Source organism: Acinonyx jubatus, chromosome A3 (genome assembly GCF_027475565.1).
Source record: "Acinonyx jubatus isolate Ajub_Pintada_27869175 chromosome A3, VMU_Ajub_asm_v1.0, whole genome shotgun sequence".
NCBI classification, from domain to species: Eukaryota; Metazoa; Chordata; class Mammalia; order Carnivora; family Felidae; genus Acinonyx; species Acinonyx jubatus.
Window position 1 is genome coordinate 99,878,122 of NC_069388.1, and position 23,203 is coordinate 99,901,324.

At 44.4% G+C, this 23,203-nt stretch overlaps 2 protein-coding genes and 1 pseudogene across 4 annotated transcripts in view; 2 read left to right on the top strand and 1 right to left on the bottom strand.

The window, feature by feature from the left end:
* Positions 1–12,278, bottom strand: part of EIF2AK3 (eukaryotic translation initiation factor 2 alpha kinase 3) — a 67,730-nt gene extending 55,452 nt beyond the window's left edge. For both annotated transcript variants that reach the window (XM_053200888.1, XM_015075790.3), the window contains exon 1: positions 11,798–12,278. In XM_053200888.1, the coding sequence (XP_053056863.1) occupies positions 11,798–12,099 (302 nt within the window). In that variant the 5' untranslated portion in view covers positions 12,100–12,278. The remainder of the gene's footprint in view (positions 1–11,797) is intronic.
* Positions 12,279–12,455: 177 nt separating this feature from the next.
* The window catches only part of RPIA (ribose 5-phosphate isomerase A), a 75,088-nt gene continuing 64,340 nt past the window's right edge, over positions 12,456–23,203 (top strand). Inside the window, exons 1-3 of one of the 2 annotated variants that reach the window (XM_053200890.1) lie at positions 12,456–13,275; positions 15,569–15,722; positions 15,806–15,831. In XM_053200890.1, the coding sequence (XP_053056865.1) occupies positions 13,201–13,275; positions 15,569–15,722; positions 15,806–15,831 (255 nt within the window). In that variant the 5' untranslated portion in view covers positions 12,456–13,200. Of the gene's footprint in view, positions 13,276–15,160; positions 15,273–15,568; positions 15,723–15,805; positions 15,832–23,203 lie in introns of those variants that run through there. The other variant, XM_053200892.1, reaches the window with a different exon arrangement.
* Positions 18,970–23,123, top strand: LOC106978157 (eukaryotic translation initiation factor 4B-like; annotated as a pseudogene).

A 23,203-nucleotide genomic window follows, 5' to 3' on the forward strand; every position in this document is an offset into this window, starting at 1 on the left:
ACTGGAAAGAACACCAGGCCATCTCAAGGCCTGGGGGAGGAGGGTCCACCTCCTCACAAACACAGTCTTGCTACTACTATCTGTCTAAAGCCCACCAGGCTCCCTGCAGTAGGTCCTCTATCTGTTTCTATCCCTTGTGAAGAGCGCCAGACTCCCAGGTCACCCCTCGTCCCCACACTGTAATCCCCACATGGAACTCAACATTCCCGGTTCTGCTGTCTTTTTCCCTTCCCTGAGCCCTGAAAGCCTTAACCCCGAAACACAGTTCTCCCTGAATGTTCGCTTGCCTTCTTGCTGGAGTAGAAAGCCAGCTCTTCCTGAGGACATTGTTTCCGGAGCAAAGAGAATTCTTTTTTCCAAAACCCTTGACCCTTGGGCCCTGTGACAGGGTAGGCGCACTCCTTGAGCCTCATTGCCATTTCCACACTATTTCTCTCCTCTCGAAAACTCCTCAGGATCAGACTGCCCCACCCATTACCCCTCCTAGTAATTGTCCACTGACCCTTAGGCCACTAGCCTCACTCTTTGAGGATTTCAGCTCCTGGTTTAACTGTCACTGTTAACACGTTCTTTGGGTTTTCATTATCTGTTTACCTTGCCTCAACCACTGCCAAGGTGAGACCTTAGCCCTTGGCATTACCAATCACGGCATCTCCCCTGCCCCACTGAAATTCCAAGCATTCCATCCTCTGCCACCAACCCCTCTTTCCCGCTTATTTCCTCTACTTCCCCGATTCCCACAAATCTCTGACCCCACCAGGGATCCTGTCACTTTGACCTTGAGCTTCACTACCATTATGCCCTCACCTCTTACTTTCCCAGTGTAAATTCCATAGTCCTTCATTGTAAGCACTTCGTAGCTTCCTAGCTCCCCCCACCTCTACTCCCTGTCCCCTCTCACTTGTCACACTTGACTGGCAGAACTTGGACCCTGGTTAAATCCAACGTTTTGCATTTTCTCACTCGCTTCCGTGCAGTTGAATGTGGCCAAAGAAAAACATAACCATGCTGACTGGGCTCGCTTTAATCACGACCACCAACGTGGAAGGGGCTATTAATGATGCTCTGCCATCACAGCACACTACTCTGGTCTGTATGCTCACCCACTGTCCTAGGTTGACAATGTCATTTCTCCTTTCTCCTCAACTTCTAACACTAGCTCTTCTAGGCTCAGGCATCTCGGGGACAGATATAATCAAAAGAAATCCCACCATCACATCTCTCAGTTTATCAGCAAGGGACCCAAGAATTCTACCTACCCTGCTATCACTGCAGGTGAACTGTTCATTCATGGTTCCACCCACTACCGACGTTTCTGTTTAGAAAACAGATCTCTATTTGCCAGTCCTCACATCTCCTGTCTTGCTCTTACATCAGTCATTCCCCCTCTACCAGAGCATCCTTGTCAGCATTCAAACCTGGTATTATTTCCCCCAACTTAAAAATGAAACCAGTTAAACAAAATGAACCCTTTCACCTCTCTAGCTTCCATCCACTCCTTGCCTGCCTCTGGAACAAAACTCCTTGAAAGAGTTCTTCTATATTCTCTCTCCAAATCCTCTCCCCTTTTTCTGTCTTAAATTATTCCTAATCAACATTTTGCCTCTGCCGCTCCACTTCAAAGATTCTTGTTGGGGTCATTTAAAAACCTTCATACTGAAAAACCCCATGGTCAGGTCTCCGTTCACTTGACCCTCTAGCAGCACCCGACCAGTGCCTTCTCCTTGCCCTTCGTGAAACGCACTCTTCATGCGGCTTCTAAGATCTGATTTTTTTTCTTAGTTGTACGCTACTCTTCCTCGGTTTCGCGTTCTGGTTCTTTCTCATCTCTCCTAGCTCTTAAAGTGTTCTCTACCCCCATGTACTTCATCTGATGGTCTCATCCAGCCTCATAGCTTAAAATAGCATCTATATGCCAGCAATTCCCAAGTTTGTATCTGTCCCTGAACTCTGGACTTACATGTCTAACTGCCTGCCAGATTCAGGTGGTCTTACAGGCTTCTCAAAGTTCGCACATCCAAAATCGGTACCCCCGGAATGACTACCCCGATTCCTCAAACTCATCCTGATTTTCCCTCAGGGCCTTTGCAGCTACTGTTCCTTCTGTCTGGAACATACACTCCCAGATCCAGAACTGGTCTTCAATAAATATTTGTCGAATGAAAGACTGTGTTGTATACTTGTTTTAGGAATTTGTTAGGTATGTTTGTCTGCTTCAAAGGCCATGCAAATTCCACCTACAGATAGTTATGTTCCACTTTAGGACTATAAATACAAACTTCTTCTTTTCTATTTCACTTGAAGTACAAAGCATACAAAATCAAAGTGAAGCTAGCAGTTGACCATGACAAAAGAGTTCAATAAACTCATTGGAAACCTTTCAAAGCACTCAATTGTTTATCAAATGAATAAATGTATCAAGTGGATAAATAAAATTGTTAATTTATTTCCCAAACTATACACTAATTCTCATTTTGAATTTTCCAGATGGTAACTCATAATCTAATTTATGAAAATAAAGATTTTTGCTGCATTATGAACGCTAGTGACTTTAGATAACTAACCGAAAGAAAGAAAACAACTTAACTCCCCTCCCCACACATTACCCTGCTTTTGAAAGAGATCTGTTGGGAACTGGGGGAGAGATGGATACTACGAGGAAGAATATTATTTTATAATAAAGGGTATAAAAAATCCATACCTTAGATGTGCCAATTTACAAATAAAAGCAAGAGAATCTATCATTAAGCCAGCATTCCAAGGTTCACAGCCAAGTTACCTCGTTCCTAGTGCCATTGTAGAAATGTCTAATTCTGTTCAGTAATCATTAAACACAAATAAATAGCGGAATGAAAGCCACTCTAATTTAAACAAAACTTAGTATAAGCAAACAGTGTTAACCCATGAAAAATTAAGGAGACCACTGGAACACTTCAGACACTATTTTTAAAGTTCAGAACCAACATTGTTTATCACCCCTGACATTCTACTTTAACAACAACAGCAACAAAAACCTTTATTTTTTGAGTATGTAGGTATTTGGGCTAGAGGTATATAGAGAAGAATGGTAAAATTCTAGGTCTCATCTTCAAAACAAAGAAAAACCCAACAATAAAATATGCATATGTGTATCTTAGGTGGATATAAAAATACACTTTAAGAAGTCACTTGGAGTTTAACATCTAACTGTCCTTTCACTGAAAACCTATCATATGAGGTGCATTTTAACTGAGTCAAAGATTCTGTTTTAAAAAATTTTTTTAATTTTTTTGTTTATTTATTTTTGAGAGAGACAGAGAGAGATGGAGATGGAGCAGGGGAGGGGGAGAGAGAGAGGGAGACACAGAATCCGAAACAGGTTCCAGGCTCTGAGCTGTCAGCACAGAGCCGGACGTGGGGCTCGAACTTGGGAATGGCGAGATCATGGCCTGAACTAAGTCAGACGCTTAACTGACTGAGCCATCCAGGCGCCCTGATTCTGTTTTTTTTTAAAACAAGATATTTTCAGATTATATACTGTATCTAGAGAAGAAGTGTAAATTTGGGCAATAATTAGAAGAACTACAAACCTGTTGGCAGGAACAAATAAGTATATCACTTTCTTAACTGCCTTTTGATATTTAATGTAATCTGTTTCTTCTATGTGAATGCAGTACCCTTAATTATTTTAACCTGCTTGATAGAAATAACAGTAAATCCCCTACCCACTCTGTTAAGTGTCAACACACACACACACACACACACACACACACACACACACACACAAAGTCCTTCATCCGCTCGTCTGCAACCCACTAGCCATAACATTAACTATGGGCTCCTTCCCAAGCATGTCTCTGGAAGCAAGTATCCCTTCTGCTGTGGCTGAAATTGAGTAGCGCTACGGGGCAAAAAAGAGATGCTATCCTTTGGACTATTGTATCTAATCACATTCTAAGAGAGAGATGCTCATCCATATACTATCGATTGAGAAAACATCCAGTAGACAGATAATGCTGAACGCACAATAATCAGAGAACAGCAGTAAGCATTTAGAACAAACATCAATCAGAGCTGCAAAATGAATATCCTCCCCAAATAGGGAGAATATAAAGCCATTTTATCTCCTCACAATTCAGTCGTGCTACTTTCAGGTTTCTATGAACAAGAATGATAACCCCTTAACTTATTCAAGAATTGAAGGGAACTGCAGACGCAGCATTTCCTGTGGAAAGAACTGGAGCTTTTTCTTCTTCTTCTTTTTAGGAACGGGACCTTTGTGCACATCCCCATGGCTCTGCTCTTCTGCTCTCAGCTTCATTCCACTTGCTTTTTCACAGGTAAGATACAGCTATTTCACCAGTTCAGAATAACTCAGACTTGCGTGATCATAAAAATAATCTGGGGGTGCTTGTTAAAAGCCATTAAACATTCATGGGTCCCATCCCCAGAGGGCTTGGGAGCTATAGCTTGACAAGCACCCCAGGTTGAGTCTTGCTATAAGGCCAGTTTGGCAAACACTGACTTCTCTCAAAGGGCTATTTCCTTAGCATAAAAAACTAATCTATGACATGGATGAAGAAGGTCTATTGATCAACTCTGTCAATTAATTCTCTTGAAACTTCTATCCCTCAGTTACACCTTGCTTTAGTTTACAAAGGCATTTGTTTGGAGGATTCAACAGCGAGCACTGTTCCCTTATGCATCACCCAATCCTTAGAAGCCACTCTTTTTTTTTTTTTTTAATCTTTATTTCTTTTTGAGAGAGAGAGACAGAGTGTGAGCAGGGGAGGAGCAGAGAAAGAGGGAGACACAGAATCTGAAGCAGGCTCCAGGCCCTGAGCTGTCAGCACAGAGCCCGACTCAGGGCTCAAACTCACGAACCGTGATATCATGACTTGAGCCAAAGTCGGATGCTCAACCGACTAAGCCACCCAGGCGTTCCACTTGGAAGGTACTCTTAAGAGAGGTTTTCAACAATCTCCTCCTAATGCCAGACCCATTCTCCTCATCAAGTCTGTCCTGCAGCAGCAGCTGAAGGCCGGGTCTTGATTCTGGACCTTCTCTTTCCCTGGCTTCCACAAGGCCACTTCCCTTCACCCCATCATTCCTGGTGCTCTCAATCTCCAACAAGCAGGCCATGGAGTTCTAGCTTTAGCCAATGCCCATGGCTTTGACTTCACGTGGAACATGACGGCTCCCAAACCTATATGGTATTTACCATCCACCGTCTCTCTACCTGCTCTAGTTCCATTTCCAGCAGGGCGCACCCGTTATCGCCACAAAGCGTTCAGATGAATCTTCTCTCCCACATCCTTCTCCATTTGCCTTGTCACTTAACACTTACATGAGACATCATGTCTACCTTCTCCCTCACGTTCTACATTTAGACAACAGTCAGGTACTATTGATTCTATTTCTGAAGCTTTTAAATTGTCTTCTTCTTCTTCATTACCGATGCCCTTGTCCCAGAACCGATTCTCACTTGTCATCAGAACACCTTCAAAAGCCTTTCTGACATATTTTCCTGCCTCAGGTCTCTCTCCCCTGTGCAGTTCCAACAGTTTTGTTTCTATAATAGAGATCTGATAAAGTCCTGAAGCTCCCTGTGCTCACCAAATAAAGGCCACACTGCTTGGTATAGCACATACAGCCTTTCATAATCAGGCATAACCCCCCATCCCACTGCCACATGCATGCACGCACACACACGCACGCGTACGCAGGTTTCTAAACTTTTCAACAAAGTTCCCTTTTATTCTTTATCTTGCATCTTAAATGATTTCATTTGCACAATAAACATCATTTCTAAGAAACTCCCCCATTTGTAGAGGAAATACTTAAGTACCAACCAAAATACTGAACATTTCTTGGGGCGCCTGGGTGGCTCAGTCGGTTAAGCGTCCAACTTCAGCTCAGGTCACAATCTCACGGTCCGTGAGTTCGAGCCCCGCGTCGGGCTCTGGGCTGATGGCTCAGAGCCTGGAGCCTGCTTCCCATTCTGTGTCTCCCTCTCTCTCTGCCCCTCCCCCGTTCATGCTCTGTCTCTCTCTGTCTCAAAAATAAATAAACGTTAAAAAAAAAATTACAAAATACTGAACATTTGTTAAAAGTCATAGCTAAGATTACTATCTTAAGTTTGATACAATTCTAGTTCAAAGCCAAGAAACCTGACTGTTTAATTAGGCTTCTCCTCACTGGATATCCACTTTCCATTTAGTTATTTAAAAATACTGATAATTTCATGGATCTCCACTTTTGCCTTGGAGATCCAGGAGCCCTGGCTTGGGAATCACTGCTCTGGGCTTTGCAGCCTAGAGCGGCCTTGACACTTCACATTCAAGGACTCACACACTCGATATCCCCATTGGCTTTATTCTCCAACTACTCTTATATCGCTCACTATCCATTCTAGTGTAGTTAATTCTTCAACACAATGATCCCCCTGTCACAGCTGGGGCTTAAAGGCAAGCTGAACTGCCCATGCATCCACCCGTGGGCCCTAACAGTGCCTGGCCCCTACATGAAATGCAATGTTTGTTGAATGAAACATCTTCGCAGGGCAGCCACTATTATACATACAAAAGAAACACAAAACAGAAGCTGAGAAAGATGTGACTTGCGTAAGGTCATGCACCAAACAAGAGGTTTTGGACAGAAGCATGAATTTAGGTTTTTAAACTCTATCGTTCTGTTAACGATAAGTTTTCATAAATAGCAACTACTATATTACTATAATGTGCAGCTTTTACTCATTCCAGAAATTTCATCAAGATGCCGTCTATCCTGTTATTGCTCTGATTTGCCCTCAACTAAGCAGAAATGACCTTACGCCATAATGAATATCCAATTTTGAAAAACCGTTTGCTCTGACTTCAGACACCCAGAATACCTGCCTATTTACAATTAAGTTTATCAGAGTCTGGTAAGTAGATGCTAAATTCTTTCATACAATAATTTTAAAGGAGGCTTACTACCTGTAGACATTTCCCATGCGAAAGAGAAGCAGGTGACAGGAGAACATTATATTGAGTGAATAGTTTCTACATTAACAACTGCATTTTTAAATTACACATTTCCTTTCTTTGAGGGAAGGGAGAGGGGAAAAAAACTCTACAAAATTAAAGATGCAATTTGGCTCTCTCTTTCTGCCCCTTCCCCACTCACGCTCTGTCTGTCTGTCTCTCTCTCAAAAATAAATAAACATTAAAAACAATTTTTTAAAAAAAACAAAAAAACAAAGGGGCACCTGGGTGGCTCAGTCAGTTAAGCGTCCGACTTTGGCTTAGGTCATGATCTCAGTTTGTGAGTTCGAGCCCTGCATCGGGCTCTGTGCTAACAGCTCAGAGCCTGGAGCCTGCTCAGGATTCTGTGTTTCCTGCTCTCTTTCTGCCCCTTCCCCACTCACACTCTCTCTCTTTCTCTCTCTCTCTCTCAAAAATAAATAAACATTAAAAATAAATAAGTAAATAAATAAAAATGCAATTTGGTTAAATCTGCTTTAATGTAGCCAGGAATCTTCACCTAAACATATGCTCTTATTCAAGAAAGCATAGGTTCTTGTCCAAACACAAACTAGTACTAATTAGACTGTACTTCTTAGTCCTCACCTACTAAGTAAATCTTCAAATCAAATCTCCTTTATTTAAACATACCAGAGGACTAGCCCTGCCCCAAATGAAAACAAACGATGTCAAAAATCACCTGCTATACTTCATAGCTTTGCCACATCAGCTAAGCCTTAAAGAATACCATTTAAGTTTTCAATGTTATAGACAACATGAGTACCGGATATCCTTTCTCTATGAGATTAGAACATTTTTGGACACACTCTTTCTGCTTTGTTCTAGGAGCCATTTTTAATCAAAATGGCCATTTACAAATGGAAAAGGGTGAAATATAAAAAAATAAAATTAATTCCCCCCCCTTACATTTAGTTCTGTAACCTACAAGTTCTCCTCTTTGTATTTTATAATATTTTGTAGTAAAAATGTCCAGCAGCAGCTCCTCTCTTACAAAAAGGGGGAAAAAAAACAGATGAAGTTCCCAGGCAGTATTTAGGAAAAGAAGAAGCATGCTGGAGTCACAGCTCACAGCAGCTGATGAAAACCCAGGCCCTTTCTGCAAAATGCCTCAGTGTGTAAAGGCTTCTGAGTTCAAATAAAGAAGAGTATCCTCAGGGCGCCTGGGTGGCTCAGTGGGTTGAGCATCTGACTTCGGGACTTCGGCTCAGGTCATGATCTTGCAGTTTGTGAGTTTGAACCCCCCATTGGGCTCACTGCTGTCAGCCTGTCAGTTTAGAGCTTGCTTTGGATCCTCTGTCCCCCTCTCTCCCTGCCCCTCCCCTGCTTAGGCTCTATCAAAAAATAAATAAAACATTAAAAACGTTTTGGCTACTTTTTAAAGAAAAAAAAAGTTTATTTATTCATCTACATGCTCTTGAGATGTAGAGTAAGCAGTTTGGATAAAACCAATGAAAACTCCACCAAGAGAAAAAAAATGAACCTGTGGGTCTCATATTGCTTCTTGGGCATCAAAAGACAACAAGCAAAAATAACAACCTTAATTCCCCACCTCCCTCTTTTTAAAACAGTTTGCAAGTACCATACTTCTTCTTCACAGCTGTTTGTAATAAACGCTTGGTTAATTCAACTCTGTTCCTCCTCCTTTAAATAAACAGGATATTGGTCTATTATTATGCAACGCCGATATTGTCTGGTTTTTCACTTTTTTAAAGAGCACTTAGGAAGAAGTTTTATAAACCTGGCATATGTCTCTTTTGTTGGCTCTATCAATTTACTTATCCAAGGCTTCTCCAACTTTCCACACTATCTCAAGCTACCAGGAAGACCCCTAACCACGGGCCTGTCTCTTCCTAGAAGATTCTGTTTGCCCAAGATCACTTACTCTCTGCCAGGCAAAACTCCTCTATTTTCACTCTCCTTGTGTCTGAGAAAGAAGTGGTCCTCCTGTTTGCCAAGCAGATCCTCTCCAACGACTTCCATCTCCTGCTCTATTCCTTTCTCCTCCAACCTGTCTCTACAGGTTCCCTCCTCTGAATGGATAACCACTCCTAGAACTTGCCTGAGGTCAAGCTGAGCAGTGCAGGAAGGAGGGAGTGGGGCTGAACACCATAGATGAATCCTTACCATCTTGCAATCTGAGCACTCTGTTGCTTGACTTAAATTCTTTACGCGTGCTTACCACCAAATCCCTCATTCTTCTCAGTCCTCACCCTACACCTCCAACCCAACGCATGGGATTTGTCTCCTCTGCTGGCTCATCTTCTCTAAAATATAAGGCATTTTTTTTTCAATGTTTATTTATTTGAGAGAGAGAGAGAGCAAGCAGGGGGAGGGGCAGAGAGAAAGAGGGAGACACAGATTCCGAAGCAGGCTCCAGACTCTGAGCTGTCAACATAGGGCCCGACGTGGGGCTTGAACTCACAAACTGTGAGATCATGACCTGAGCCGAGGTTGGACCCATAACCAACTGAGCCACTCAGGTGCCCCAGATGTAAGGCATGTCTTGAGGTCTATCATGAGCCTCCTCTTTCTTACAGCTTCAACTCTGTACTCTGATTTCTCTCCAACTACAGGCCATCATTTTTAGCTGCTTCCCAAATTACTCCTTCTGGGTGGCCTGCCTGTACCTCCAAGTCACCATGCCCCAACACCATGCCCCTTACCTTTTCTTCCCTGCTCTCCTCAATTTCCCCACTTCCCCACGTGTACCCCCATCTTCTGACCACCCCGTCTCAACTCAGTCTGTGGACAGGGGTGCCCAGGGAGGAGGAAATCAATTCATTTGCCAGGAACCAAGATTCTGTCTCAAATCTCTCAAATCTCTCCCCTCTATTCTATATCCACTTAACAACAAACTTAAACAGACCTGGCATTCAAGATACTCTACACACTTCTCCAACTGTAATGTGCATGGGAACCATATGCCGATCATGTCAAAACCCAGATCCTCCTTCAGTGGATCCGGATGGTGCCTGATTCGTATTTCTAGCATGCTCCCAGGGCATGACGACGTTACTAGTGTTAGACTCTACATACACAATCTGGTCCCAACCTATTGTTCTAGCCTCATCTTCCACAACTCTCCACCCAGCACACATCATATGTGCATGTCTGTATCTCCCTCATACACACAGGACACACACACACACACACACACAGATATACAGACAAAAATGTTCCCTAAACATCCTTTCCAGCTTCTGTGCCTCTTCCTGTTTCCTCAAGTCCAGTGTTTGTTCACCATGATCCTACTCACATTTCACAAACCAATTCACTCTGCCATGGCCTTTTCTGAGCTTTTTACCTACTTCACCCCCAAAACTCCACCCACTGAACATCACAAAAACCGTGGGACACTCGGGGCACTCCTTCTGTTCTGTAATGTCATTACGGGTCTCCTCATCTAATCCTCACTGCTAGACGAAACGCACCTCCTGGAAGACAAGGACTATCTGCCTCTGACCTCTGTTAACCCCAGGGCATCCTGGGGGCTGTCAGTGCCAGTAAGCACCTGCTGCAGTGGACCTGTACCTAAGAAAAATGAAACATCTACTTTACTTCATGTAACTTACTTTGACCAGATGCCTCAGAAGTTTAAGGAAAACAAAAACACTCTTCCAGGAAAGTTAATTAGCAAAATCTATGAAAATTTTGTCAAATGTTTGCTATTTAAAAGGAAAAAAATCTACATACAAATGTTCCAATAATGCCCAGAAAATTGTGGTACTATCCCAGGCGTATAGATTGAGGTTCTGATATTTAACTGAAAATGAAATCTAACTTGTTAGGATCTAGTAATTGCTATATTACAAGCTCACAATACTTTCTAATACAGTTCCTCGCCCTCTCTGGTTTAATTTACCTAATGCTCCTTCTATCACTCGGTTTGTTAGAGGGGACATCACTTTTTCCCCCACTTGTGCTGACATTAGCTGCCTGCAAAATACGTTACTATTAAAATGTCTTACATTTGTGTCCAGTCTTTGAAAAGTGTTTAAAAAGATGTAGCCTAATGTAACATTTTTAAGGAGGCTAAGCAAATCAACCAAGACAACCGTACTTAAATGTTTACATCTCTTAAACCCTCTAAATATCAAAGAACTGCCAAAATTCAAGACCTACCCACAGCTCTTAAACTTTGGTGCGTGCAAGAGTTGCCTGGAGTGCTTGTTAAACCTGCAGATTCCAGGTTCTTAGCCCAAGAAAGTCTAATTTGGTACAACTGGGGTGGGGCCTAAAAATCTGTACAGTTAAGCAGCATCCCAGGTGATCTGATGCAGATGTTCTGCAGATCTCAATTAGAGCAACCTTAACCTCACCCCCTGGTCCAAGGGCCAGCCACTACAGGGGTGTGTTTAAAGGGAATTACAGAAACCTCTTTGTCAAGTCCTTTCCCCGAACAGCTATCACCCCAGCAGGGATACTGGGGTGATCCACAGAAGACAAAAAAGGGGAGGGAGTCCCTGCAACAGGAATCAAGTTCGAAAACAATGAAAGAGGGAGCAGTGCTGTTTCTTTCCCACCTTTGCGCCCCATTCCCTGAGCATCCCCCAGACACCTTCGAGGATGCTGCATTTGCCCGCAAGCGAGGACGGGGGAGAGGCCAGTCGCTGGCCGGGGGGATGGGAACGTGGCTCTGCGCTCACCCCTCCCCCCCGGGTCACCGCACGTCTCCGTGTGCTAGAGGCCACTGCCGAGGGGGGAACCACGGACCCCACAGCCTCCGCGAAGCGCATGCGTAAACAAGTGGACTCCCGGGTCGCCGGCCAGGGCGCTCAGCCCGCGCCGCTCACCTGCCTCGCGGCTGTAGCTCGGCCTCGTCGTCGGGCTCCGGCTCCCGCGGCTCCTGCTCGACCGCGGCCGCCGGCACTGCTTCGGCGTCCTCCACGGTCACCTCGGCCGCAGCCACGGCCCCCGCAGCCGGCACCCGCGCTGCTGAAGTGGGAGCGGCCGCGGCGCCCAGGCCGAACGCCGCCTCCACCTTCGGCGCGGGGAGGTCGGGGGCGCGCCCTGCGGCCACCGTGCCAGCCGCGAGCCCCAGCAGCAGCAGCAGCAGCGCCCGCACGAGCGGCCCCGGGCGGGTGGCGCGCTCCATCAGCGTCCCACCCCGCGCGGGGACATGGAGGTGCAGCCGCCGGCGCCTGCTTCTCCCGGTGCTAAAAGCCCCTGACCAGGACCAGGACGCGCTAGGGACCCCGCCGCCTCCCCGACCTTCTGGGCTGCCGAGTGGAGCTGGCCCGGCCACGTCTCAGCCCGGCCTCCGCCACCGCCACCCGAGTGACAACCTCCCTCAGTCATCGCCCATTGAACAAACTTTCGGCGCGTCTCTTCTCTGATTGGCTGCGGCCACCGCCACTCTGGAGACCTAGGTTTGTCCTGTTGGAGAAGGTGGGCTTTTCCCGGATGTCAACATCACGCCTACCAATCAAATCGTATTGCCGTCTTCCGGCGCCCGGCCCCCTCCCGGACGCGGTTACCAATGAGAAACGGCCCTTCCCGCAATCTTCTTACCTGATTGGTAGGCCCCTCGGTACCCGGAATACATTTCCCCGGAGCAGATTGGCCATCTCTGTGGTTGGCCTTGCCCCTCAAAATGAGGCGCTAGAGCAGACTTGAAGATCATTGGTAGAAGTGGATGCTCCTCAAAGGTCTGAGATAACTTCTTCTTGATTGGTTGGAAGCGGCACTTAATACGTGGCGGATTCTGACTGTGGAGAGGATGGTCCCAAGTGAAAGGAAGAGTGGGAAGCGAGTCCCTGGTGGCCGGGAGGCGGCCGACCTTAAAGGAGCTGCCACTGTGGCTCTCCTAAAGCCTGGTCTGTTTGGAAAAGCAAAAGCGAAGTAGGGAAAATGAGTGGATGTACAAGACGTGTGGTCCCCAGAAGTGGAAGGGGCAGGACGGGCTCAGCAGAGTATCCTGCTTGTGGTCGTGATGGTGCTGAGAATTACTGCCTGCTAGAGATGCCGGCCTATAGAGGATCCAGTCTCCCTGACACGCCCCCTTCCTTGTTATAAAGGAGAAGTAGTCCAGGCCCTATGCGGCGACTAATTTGTCTAAAGTCACACACCTACTACTTGCGAAACGATGACTTTAATCCAAGCCTTCTGACCCTGGTCTGGCATGCTTTGTACCTCGTTTATAGGGCTCTGACGAAGAAAGATAAGACTGCAAAAGGTCAAACTGGAGAAAATTTGAATGTTCATCTCAGGCGATGGACCTTTTCATACGGCAGTTAAAGAGACCCTGAAAATTTTTGAGCAGATTGAAACGGTAAGATGCGTCCATCAGCAGTGTATTCAAAAGAATAACATCAAAGATGAGGAAGGTAGCTGGGAGGCTGTAGCTGGGAGGCTATTGCCTCATCAAAACTCTGAAGTTTTTTTGAAAAATATTGGCATACAGACATTCTCTAATTTCTTCTAAAGCAAAACAAACAAAAAGCCCCACTTCCTCTTCCACCTCCTGCTACACTTCCTTGCTCTTCAATACAGCAGAACTCTCCAGCGTTCTAAACATCTTGTCTTCAATTCTTCTCTTCCTCCCAAACACACTACAGTCAGGCTTTCAAGCTCAAGGCCACCAAAACTGCTCTCACTGAAGCCATCATTGCTAACTTAAAAGGACAACTCTGTCTTCATCTCATCATCTGTATTTAGCCCAGTAACTCGGTGTTCCCTGTGTAAAACACTTTTCACTGGTTTTCCTGCCCCACAGGCCAGGTTATGACCCTCATTAGGCCTCATTTTATCTGAATCACCTCATTAAAGGCCGTATCTCCAAATACAGTTACGTTCAGAGGTACTGGGGGCAAGGGCATCATAGGAATTTGGAAATGGGGGAAGGTACACACTTCAGCCCCTAACACTCGGATGCTCAAAAGACTTGTTCCTTCACTTCTTTCAAGGCTCTGTTACCTTCCCAGTGAAGCCTCTCTGGACCACCCTTTTAAATATTGAAACCCCTCCCACAGGTCACTTCCTAAACTCCTCCCCTGATTTATTTCTCTCCTTAGACCTTAAATACTGTCATCTTTTTTTAAGTTCATTTATTTTTGAGACAGACAGAGACAGCATGGGTGGTTGAAGGGCAGAGAGAGAGAGGGAGAGAGAGAATCCCAAGCAGGCTTCATGCCATCAGCACAGAGCCCGATGTGGGGCTCGAACTCATGAAACTGAGAGATCATGACCTGAGTGGGAGCAAAGAGTTGGACACTTAACTGACTGAGCCACCCAGGCACCCCAGGACTATCATTGATATATCTGTTTTGCTTATCATCTGTCTCCTTCCACTTCTCTGTAAGTTCTAATGAGGATTTGCTCTTTGATATATTCCTAAATAGAGCCTAAAACAATGCAAGTTGTTTAGTAAATGTTTAAAAAATATTTATTGAATGAATGAATGAATTCATTCAATAGAAGGGAAAGAGACAAATGGACAGGAAGAGATTGTAGTTGCTGTAGATAGAAGGGAGTCATTAAGGAAATCCCAGAGTATCAGGGGAAGCAAAGGTATGCCTTCCATGGTGAAAGGTGAAGAAATGCCCCTAAAGAATAACTTACTTTGAAAAAGAAAATAGATGAGAGAGTTCAAACTAGCTGACCATGGTTTACTCAACAAAACAGGAAATAAAATCTCTTGCCAAAGTGAGGAAGGTGTGAAAAAATTAACTTGAGATGAAAAATGATCGTTGACTACTTGTAATGGCCCATTTGAAATTAGCTAGTGTATATAAGTTAATGAACCTTATCTTCATGGTTTTTTAACTTTTTCAAAAAATGATCATGGCATGAACAGTAATCCAAGCTAATGAGTTAGGAGTCTGCTTGCCACCCGCAATTGATGTGGAAGTTTTGTTCCTTCACTTCTTCATTACTATTCAGGGAGTACCATGGCAGTAAGGGTGTGAGCAAAATAGGCATGGTCCCTGCCCTTCTGAAGCTTAACATTTATCTGGTTAGGGGGACAGCCACTATTTTAATAATCACACATATATTTATATGATGAAAACAAGATACGTGCCAAGATGAAAAGGCACAGACAGAAGAGCACAGTGGTGGAAAATGCCAGGAAGGAGGGTCAAGCTTTATACTCAGAAAAAAAAAAAAAAACCCCATGGAAATATTTCCATTTTGGAAAAAGAAGAGTCATGATCATGAGTCATGGTCAGCTGACTAGGAAAATCACTTGAAGGAGGGAAGAGAATAGCTGCCAGTTGGGGGAGAGCGTGGAGAGTCATGGTAGCTGCCTGGGAACCTTGGCCTATACGTGTGAGTTCCTCAGGGAAGTGTAAGAATATTTGGGACCAGGAAGGATAGCTGACCAATAAGTCTGAGCCACAAAAGGAAGCTGGCGTGCTTAAGTATCGTAGCCTGGGGTTGCCCAGTTTAGAATTGACATTCTAAAACTGAGCATGGTCCAGAAGGTGAGCAAGGCAGGCCAGCGATTTAGAATCCGAGGCTCAGTCTGTTAGCAGAGAAGCCTGTATCTGGTGCTGCCTGAATTTGCCCTCTGTCCAGAGCTTTCCTAAAAGCCCCACTGAGGGACTTCTGCTTACCTTTCCCAGGCCAGGACCATGTCAAATCGTCATCTGGAGCCACAAAGGAATCCTACTGGCACTCTGAACAAAACTGGGGTTCTGCTAGTGAGGATGAAGGAGAGAATTGGTAACCCACTTCATCCAAGTATAATATGTGTACTTCTGGAAAGTGCCTGCTTGGGTAAGTTTCAACAGGTGTATACGCCAGTCAAGATAACCGAACATTCCCACCTTGCCTGAGAACTTCCTCGTGTCTCCTCACAGGGTCCTTCTTCCACCCCAGGCTGCAGGTAATCAATGATCTGTCTTCTGTCACCGTAGACTTTCTACAATTTTTAATGTAATTGTACAGTATATACTCTTTTTGTGTCTGGCTTCTTTCACTCAACATGATGTTTTAAAAGTCAGGCATGTTCTTGCATGTAGCAACATTGTATTCATTTTTATTGCTGAGTAGTATTCCATTGCATATTGTTGTAGCATTGGGAGATTTCCAATTTGGGGCTACTGAAAATAAAACTGCTATGAACATGCATGTAGAAGTCTCTGTGTACATAGGTGTAGTTTTTATTTCTCTTTAGTAAATGCCTAGAAATGGAATATTGGCTCATGTCGTTGATGTATGTGAAGTTGATAAGAATCTGCCAAACAGTATTCGTGCTCTGGCTAGATCAATCAATCCCCGAGTGAAGGATGTGAGAGTATAAATTTTTGTTTTAAGCCATTGCATTTTGGGATGGTTTCTTACACAGCATTATTATGGCAATAGTCAACTGATATAGCACTGTATAGTTCACTGTGTGGCAAACTCTGTTGGGTGCCTACCCGTATAAATTCTTCTCTTTGCAAATGCTTTGACTAGCAATTTCACTAGGGAAGATGTGTCAATGTCCAGGGCTGCCTGGGTGGCTCAGTTGGTTAAGCGACTGACTCTTGGTTTCTGCTCACGATTCGTGAGATCTAACCCAGCATCGGGCTCTGTGCTGACAATGCGGAGTCTGCTTGGGATTCTCTCCCCCCCTTTCTCTCTGCTCCTCTCCCGCTCTCACTCTCTCTCAAAATAAATAAATAAACTTAAAAGCAAAGAAGATATGTAAATGTCCAATAAGCCAAACTTATTCCACCGTGGTTTCACTTTATACTCCTACCGGTGGCATACGAGACTCCCAAGTTGTTCCATATCCTTAACAACACTTGATGTTGTCAGTCTTTTAATTTTTGCTTTTCTTGTGAGTATGCTGTGATATTTCATTGTGTTTTTGGTTTGCATTTCCCTGATGGCTAATGATTTTGAGCGTCTTTTGATTTTGTGCTTGTGAAACATTTATACTCATATGGAACTCATGCCCTTCACCTGGGGGTTTGATCTAGCCAGAACACATGTTTCTTCTGGCCATGGCAGAAGCACAAGAAAGATGAGTGGACATTACAGGGCCTCTTAAAACTGGAGTCAGGGGGCGCTTTGGTGGCTCAGTTCGTTGAGTGTCCATTGCTTGATTTTGGCTCCGGTCATGATCTCAGGGTTTGTGGGTTTGAGATCCACCTCAAGCTCTGTGCTGTGTCAGAATTCTCTTTCTCTCTCTCTCTCTCTCTCTCTCTCTCTCTCTGCCCCAACCCCACTCATGCTTTCTCTCTCTCAAAATAAATAAGTGAACTTAAAAAAAAAAAAACTGGAGTCAGAACTGCAGTACTGTTGGGCACATGGGTGGCTTAGTTGGTTGAGTACACAACTCTTGATTTCAGCTCAGGTTATAATCCCAGGGTCATGGGATCGAGTCCTACATTATTAGGCTCCACACTGAGCATGGAGCCTGCGTGGGATTCTCTCTCTCTCTCCCTCTGCCCTTCTCCCCTGCTTGCATTCTCTCCGCCCCCCCCCCCCCCCCGCACCTCTCTTTCAAAAACAAAAAATAGGACTGCAGTGTTGTCACTTCCACTCGCATTCCATTGGCTAAGGCAAGCATATGGCCAGGCCCAGTATCAATGAGGCAGGAAAATATGCCTCTTGTGAGAGAAACTGCAAAGTCACTGACAAAGGGCATGGGTACAAGATTTCAGAGAGCAAAAACCCAATCTACCACAAGTGCTGTGCATGAGAGTCATCAATTAGATCTGTGCCTGAATCTAGCATGAACAATTGCTTCAAAGCAAGACACATAATGTAGTTATCACTCCGTATCTATTAGGAAAAATTCTAATTGGAAAAAAAGTATCAAGTGCTGGTGATGGTGTAGAGGAACTGGAACCCTCATGGTGGCTGGTCTGAAGGCAAAAATGGTGAACTATTTTGGAAACACTTTGGCCACTTTTTATACAATTAGACATACACTCACCAAAAGACTTAACAGTCCATTCCTAGGTTTTTACCCAAAAGAAATGAAAACATTTGTTCACACAAAGACTTCTATGTGAATGTTTAGCGGGGTTCCTCATTAATTTCCCAAACTGGATACACTGAAAATGTCTATCAACTAGTGAATGGATAAACAAGTTGCAGTTCCGCCTTGTGATGAAATGCTACTTAGCAGTAAAGAAGAACACCACACATGTATATTTCAGACCTCTGCTTTTATATGTCTGCTAACATCCCTGGAGCCAAAGTATGCCACACTGCCAAGTGCAAAGTCAAAGGGCAGAGAAGCAGCATAGCCATATACCAAGAGGCCACCACTAGAGTGGAGATGTGTATTACTACCGCAAGGCAGAGAAGATTTGTGACCATGCTTTATTCTACCACACCCACCATGAGTTCCCTTCTCTGAGTGACTGAGTCTAAAGAAATGCGTTGAGGCTTCAGCGGGATAGTAACTGATAATTATCAGCTCCTGAATTTACACAGTTCAGTCCAGTCCTGGACAGATATAAACGATCGTTTCTGGTCCCCTTGGAGATCTTTCCAAAAGTGGGATCTGCAGGCATGTGCACATAAACGCAGAAACAAATCCCTACGTATATACCCACACATGCAAATGTATATGGGCTGTGTGTGTGTATATGTGTCCAGTGTCCAGTTATACATGCCTTTCCTCTAAAAAAAAGGTGAGTCTCAGATTTTCAGAGGCTAAACTCTTAAGGAGAAAAAGGAGGGGCGCCTGAATGGCTTAGTCGGTAAAGCGTCGAACTCTTGACTTTGGCTTCAGGTCATGATCTCATGGTTCGTGGGATCCAGTCCCACGTTGGGCTCCATGCTGACAGTGCAGAGCCTGTTTGGAATTCTCTCTGAGCTGAATTCAAGAGACAGACACTTAACCACCTGAGCCACCCAGGCACCCCGCATTTGTGTTTCTTGAATTGGCACCAAGTAATCCTATTTTAATTGTTATAAGCAACAGAGAAAAAGTAAGTTTCATATATATATATATATATATATATGTATATATATATATATATATGAAGTTTCATATATATATATATGAAGTTTCATATATATATAATTCATTCCTGTCAAATAAAACCCAAAAAAACATAGTGTCCTCTAAGAGCAAGTGTTCTACATGGTTCAAATAAAGAAAAATGATGGGAGAATCAAATCCTCATACCACATATAATTTTATGAGTGGGCCAGACTGAAAACTGTATCTTAGCTATCAGTATTTGGTCAAATGCTTCTAGCTCTGATCTAAGAGCTGGTTTTAGACCACATCTCTCACTGAGAATGATAGTAAATTAGATTAAAAAAAAAAAAACAACACCTTTGAAGGTATCAGAAAGCAACCAAGGCATCTAGGACTCAAAGGGCTAAGAATAGGAAAGGAAGAAAATATGAGATCAGAGTGACATTCTCCATCATTCCCCCCTGAGACATTTGCTGAAATTATAAGCAAAAAGTGCAGGACCTAGACCCAAGCAGAGAGGCGCATCTTAGGGAGCTTTTAGGAGTCTCAAGGCAGAACACAACGTGGAGTTCAGGGCTAACAAGAGAGCCAGGATTGGAAGGACTCAGATTTCAGAGAAAAGAGAATTATTGAAAAGTGAGTTAATATTCCACCCCCTTTTCCCACCAAGGCATTTGCTGGTTCCTTAGCCATGCACCATGCAGGTAAGGTATCAAAAGCCTGAGCAGAAAGAAGGAGATAATAGGCTGACAAGTGAAATGGTCTCATCAGGCTTAGGGAGTCAAAAAACAGAAGCCAAGGCCCAGCAAGAAGTAGGAACTCTGAAAAACACCGCCGGCAGAGACTCTGGACAGTCTGCAGATGGAAATAAAGTGGAAATAACTTGCCTTAAAAAAGTAGCGTCAAAATGCTATATACCCTTATTGGATTAGGGTGACCTGCCCCTATTCTTTCTGCCAGGAGAAAGTTAAATGATCTCTGGAGAAGGAAAACTTATAGAGCTCCTACAGTTATTCGTACACAGTGGTTAGCATTTGAACAAAAAATCTATCAGCTATGAAAATAATTATGATTAATATCCTACATGCTGTTGTTTCCTCCGTGTCATTTCATGGTTCGATAAATAGTTCGCTTCTTTTTTCATGCTGAATAATATTCCATTGTCTGGATGGACCACAGTTTATTCATCCGTTCACCTACCAAAGGACATCTTGGTTGCATGTAGGTTTTGGCAATCACTAACAAAGCTGCTGTTAACATCCATGTGCAAGTTCTTGTGTGGGCATAAGTTTTCAACTCCACTGGGTAAAAGGTAAGAGTTTATTTAGTTTTGTAAGAAACCAACAAACTGTCGTCCAAAGTGGCTGTACCGTTTTATATTCCCACCAGCAACGATTTAGAGTTTCTGTTGTTCTGCTTCCTCACCCTTGCCAGAATTTGGTATTGTCATTGTTTTGGATTTTAGCTGTTCTAATAGGTATATAATGGTATCTCATTTTAATTTGCGTTTCCCTAATGACACATATTTTGAGCACGTTTTTATATGCTTACTTTGCAACATCTATATATCTTCTTTTTTTTTTTTAATGTTTATTTATTTTTGAGAAAGAGCAAAAACGTGGGAGGTGCAGAGAGAAGGGGGACAGAGGATCCGAAAGCAGGATCCACACTGACAGCAGAGAGCCGATGCGAGGCTCCAACCCATGAACTGTGAGATCATGACCTGAGCCAAAGTTGGATACTCAGCCACCCGAGCCACCCAGGCGCCCCTGTATATCTTCTTTAGTGAGGTGTTTGTTCAGGTCTTTTGCCTATTTTTTTATTGGATTATTCTTTTTCTCTTTGTCGAGTTTAAGAGTTCTCTGTATATTTTGGATAACAGTCATTTCTTAGGTATATCTTTTGCAAGTGTTTTCTCCCAGTCTATGGTAATGACAAGTTTAAGGCACGAAAGATTACTAAAAAAGAAAGGGGGGCATTTCATAATGATAAATGGGCCAATCGCTCTCCCTCTCCCAATGTGACAGCCCCAGCAAAAAAAGAGTAAGAAGGGGAAGACTGTCTCCTTAACAGACTTTGTGGCCGAAGATGGGGAACTGGTGGAGGAAGCACCTATGTCCCCAGACCAGTCGGCTGGGCTGAGGAGACAGATAACCTGGAAAGAGATATTTCAACCACTCGACACAGTCATGATGACCATATGTATAGGATTCCTCCAATTGACCATTCTATCTGCCCACTGCTCCAAAGGCTGCTCAGGAACCCAATATCAAGCAGGCCCATCTTCCCAAATTGCCACCTGCACTGTTTTTCTAGGGAACTTGCCCTGTGCTGTGACAGAAGACTCCATTAAGGAATTCTTTGGAGGATTCGATATCACTGCTGCTGTACCTTTACCATGTGAACCCAGCAACCCAGAGAGGTTCAGAGATTTGGGTTATGCTAAGTTTGAGAACCTGAGTTTGAATTCCTTGCTCAGTGCCCTGAGCCTCAAATGAAGAGTCTCTATGTAACAGGAGAATCTGAGGGGATGTTGCTGCTCAAACGCAGGCTAAAAACAGGAATGGCCATTTTTGGGGTGGAGACAGAAATCAGGATTCTGACAAAACAGATACACACTGGAGGGCCCATCTTGCAACAGACAGCTTTGATGAGAATCTGCCTAGAAGAGGTGATGATAGCTTTGGAGACAAATGTCAGGACTGTTATGATGCAGGCCAGTATTGTGATGGGCATTGGGATGTGCTACCGTCATGGCCCGCACCAGGATATGGATTGATAAGGGGCTGGCATCACTGTATCACTATGACGACGGAAGCACCGGAGACTATGACGGAAGCTATGATTCCAGGATAGGCAGGACAGAAGAGCATTTGGTAGTTGGCACCATAGGGATGATATCCACTGAGGAAGAAGGGACTGCTATGAAAACAGATATGACAGAGGAGATGATGGGTCATGGGGCTCCAGAGATTATTGCTCTCAGGATGGTTATAAGCATGATGCCTTTAGGCACACAGGTCCCCCCAACAATCTGAGTCAACGGCCGTGGGGTACTTCCAAGGAGGCTAATTCCTCTGCCAGCAGCGCACAGTCCATTTGAACAGCCTATGGGATGGCAAAGCCTGTCGACATAGGTGCTAGAGAAGTGGAAGAGTGGCTACAGAAGGGGCAGGGGAGAGAAGGAACAGAGGAATGTCAGCTGGATGAAGCAAAACTAGAATGTCAGCCTTGGGAGAGATTCCAAGATGGCAAGGTGAAGAAACTCAAGAAGGGGAACGGTTGAAGACAGGAAGTGAGTCATCATGGACTGGGAACTTAGCCCCATTTGGCAGACATGTGCAAAGAACAGAGCATGAGAAGTCTCTAGAAAACAATCAAGAGGAAGACTGTCACTCTCCAACTTCGAAACCTCCCAAACCTGAACAGCCTCTGGAAGCAGAATGTTCGAGTGCAGTGAAGTTCTAGCCCTCCTGCTCCATCTCAGAGCTCAGACGCCGCAGCAATCCCCTACCGGGGGTGGGGGGGTTCCTGCTCAACCATCTGAGAAAAGACCACCATGGAAAGATGAGCTTGAAGTACGTGGGGTGAATGTCCTGAAAGGTCAAAGTGGGAACTCCAGCTGTGGTTCAGGAGATGAGGGAAGAAAGACCACTGGAAGGAGTCACATAGGAAAGACTGCAAAATGGATCAAGTTCCCTGATCTGCACCTGAGCCAAAGAAACTTGAAGAAAATGTGGCCTCCAAGTTCAGTTCTGCTGTCTCTGTTGTCTCTGTTGCTGCTGTCTCTGTTGATGGTGGAGATGAGAATGAGGGAGAAGATTACATGGAATAGACCTCTACATTCTGTGCTTCCTCCTACCCTTTCTCCACCCTGGGACATTCAGGAACAGATCAAGCCTCTACCTAGAAAAGATAAAATAAAACTCACCATTTCCTGGGGAGAAAAGAAGGGGGATCAACTTACCAGGATGATTTAATATTCTGGGACTGGGGAATTTTCTGGGAGTTGGGACTTCCTGTTTTAACATAGAAAGTCCTGGGGTGCCTGGGTGACTTTGTTGGTTAAGCATCTGACTCTTGATCTTGGCTCAGATCATGATCTCACGATTCATGAGATCGAGCCCCGCATTGGGCTCTGTGCTGACAGTGTGGACCCTGCTTGGGATTCTCTCTTTCACCCTCTCTCTCTGCCCCTCCCCTACTTGCCTCCTCCCTCCCTCCCTCTCTCTCTCTCTCTCTCTCTCTCTCTCTCTCTCTCTCTCTCAAAACAAACAAACATTTAAAAAAATAATAATAAAATAAGGGGCACCTGGGTGGCTCAGTC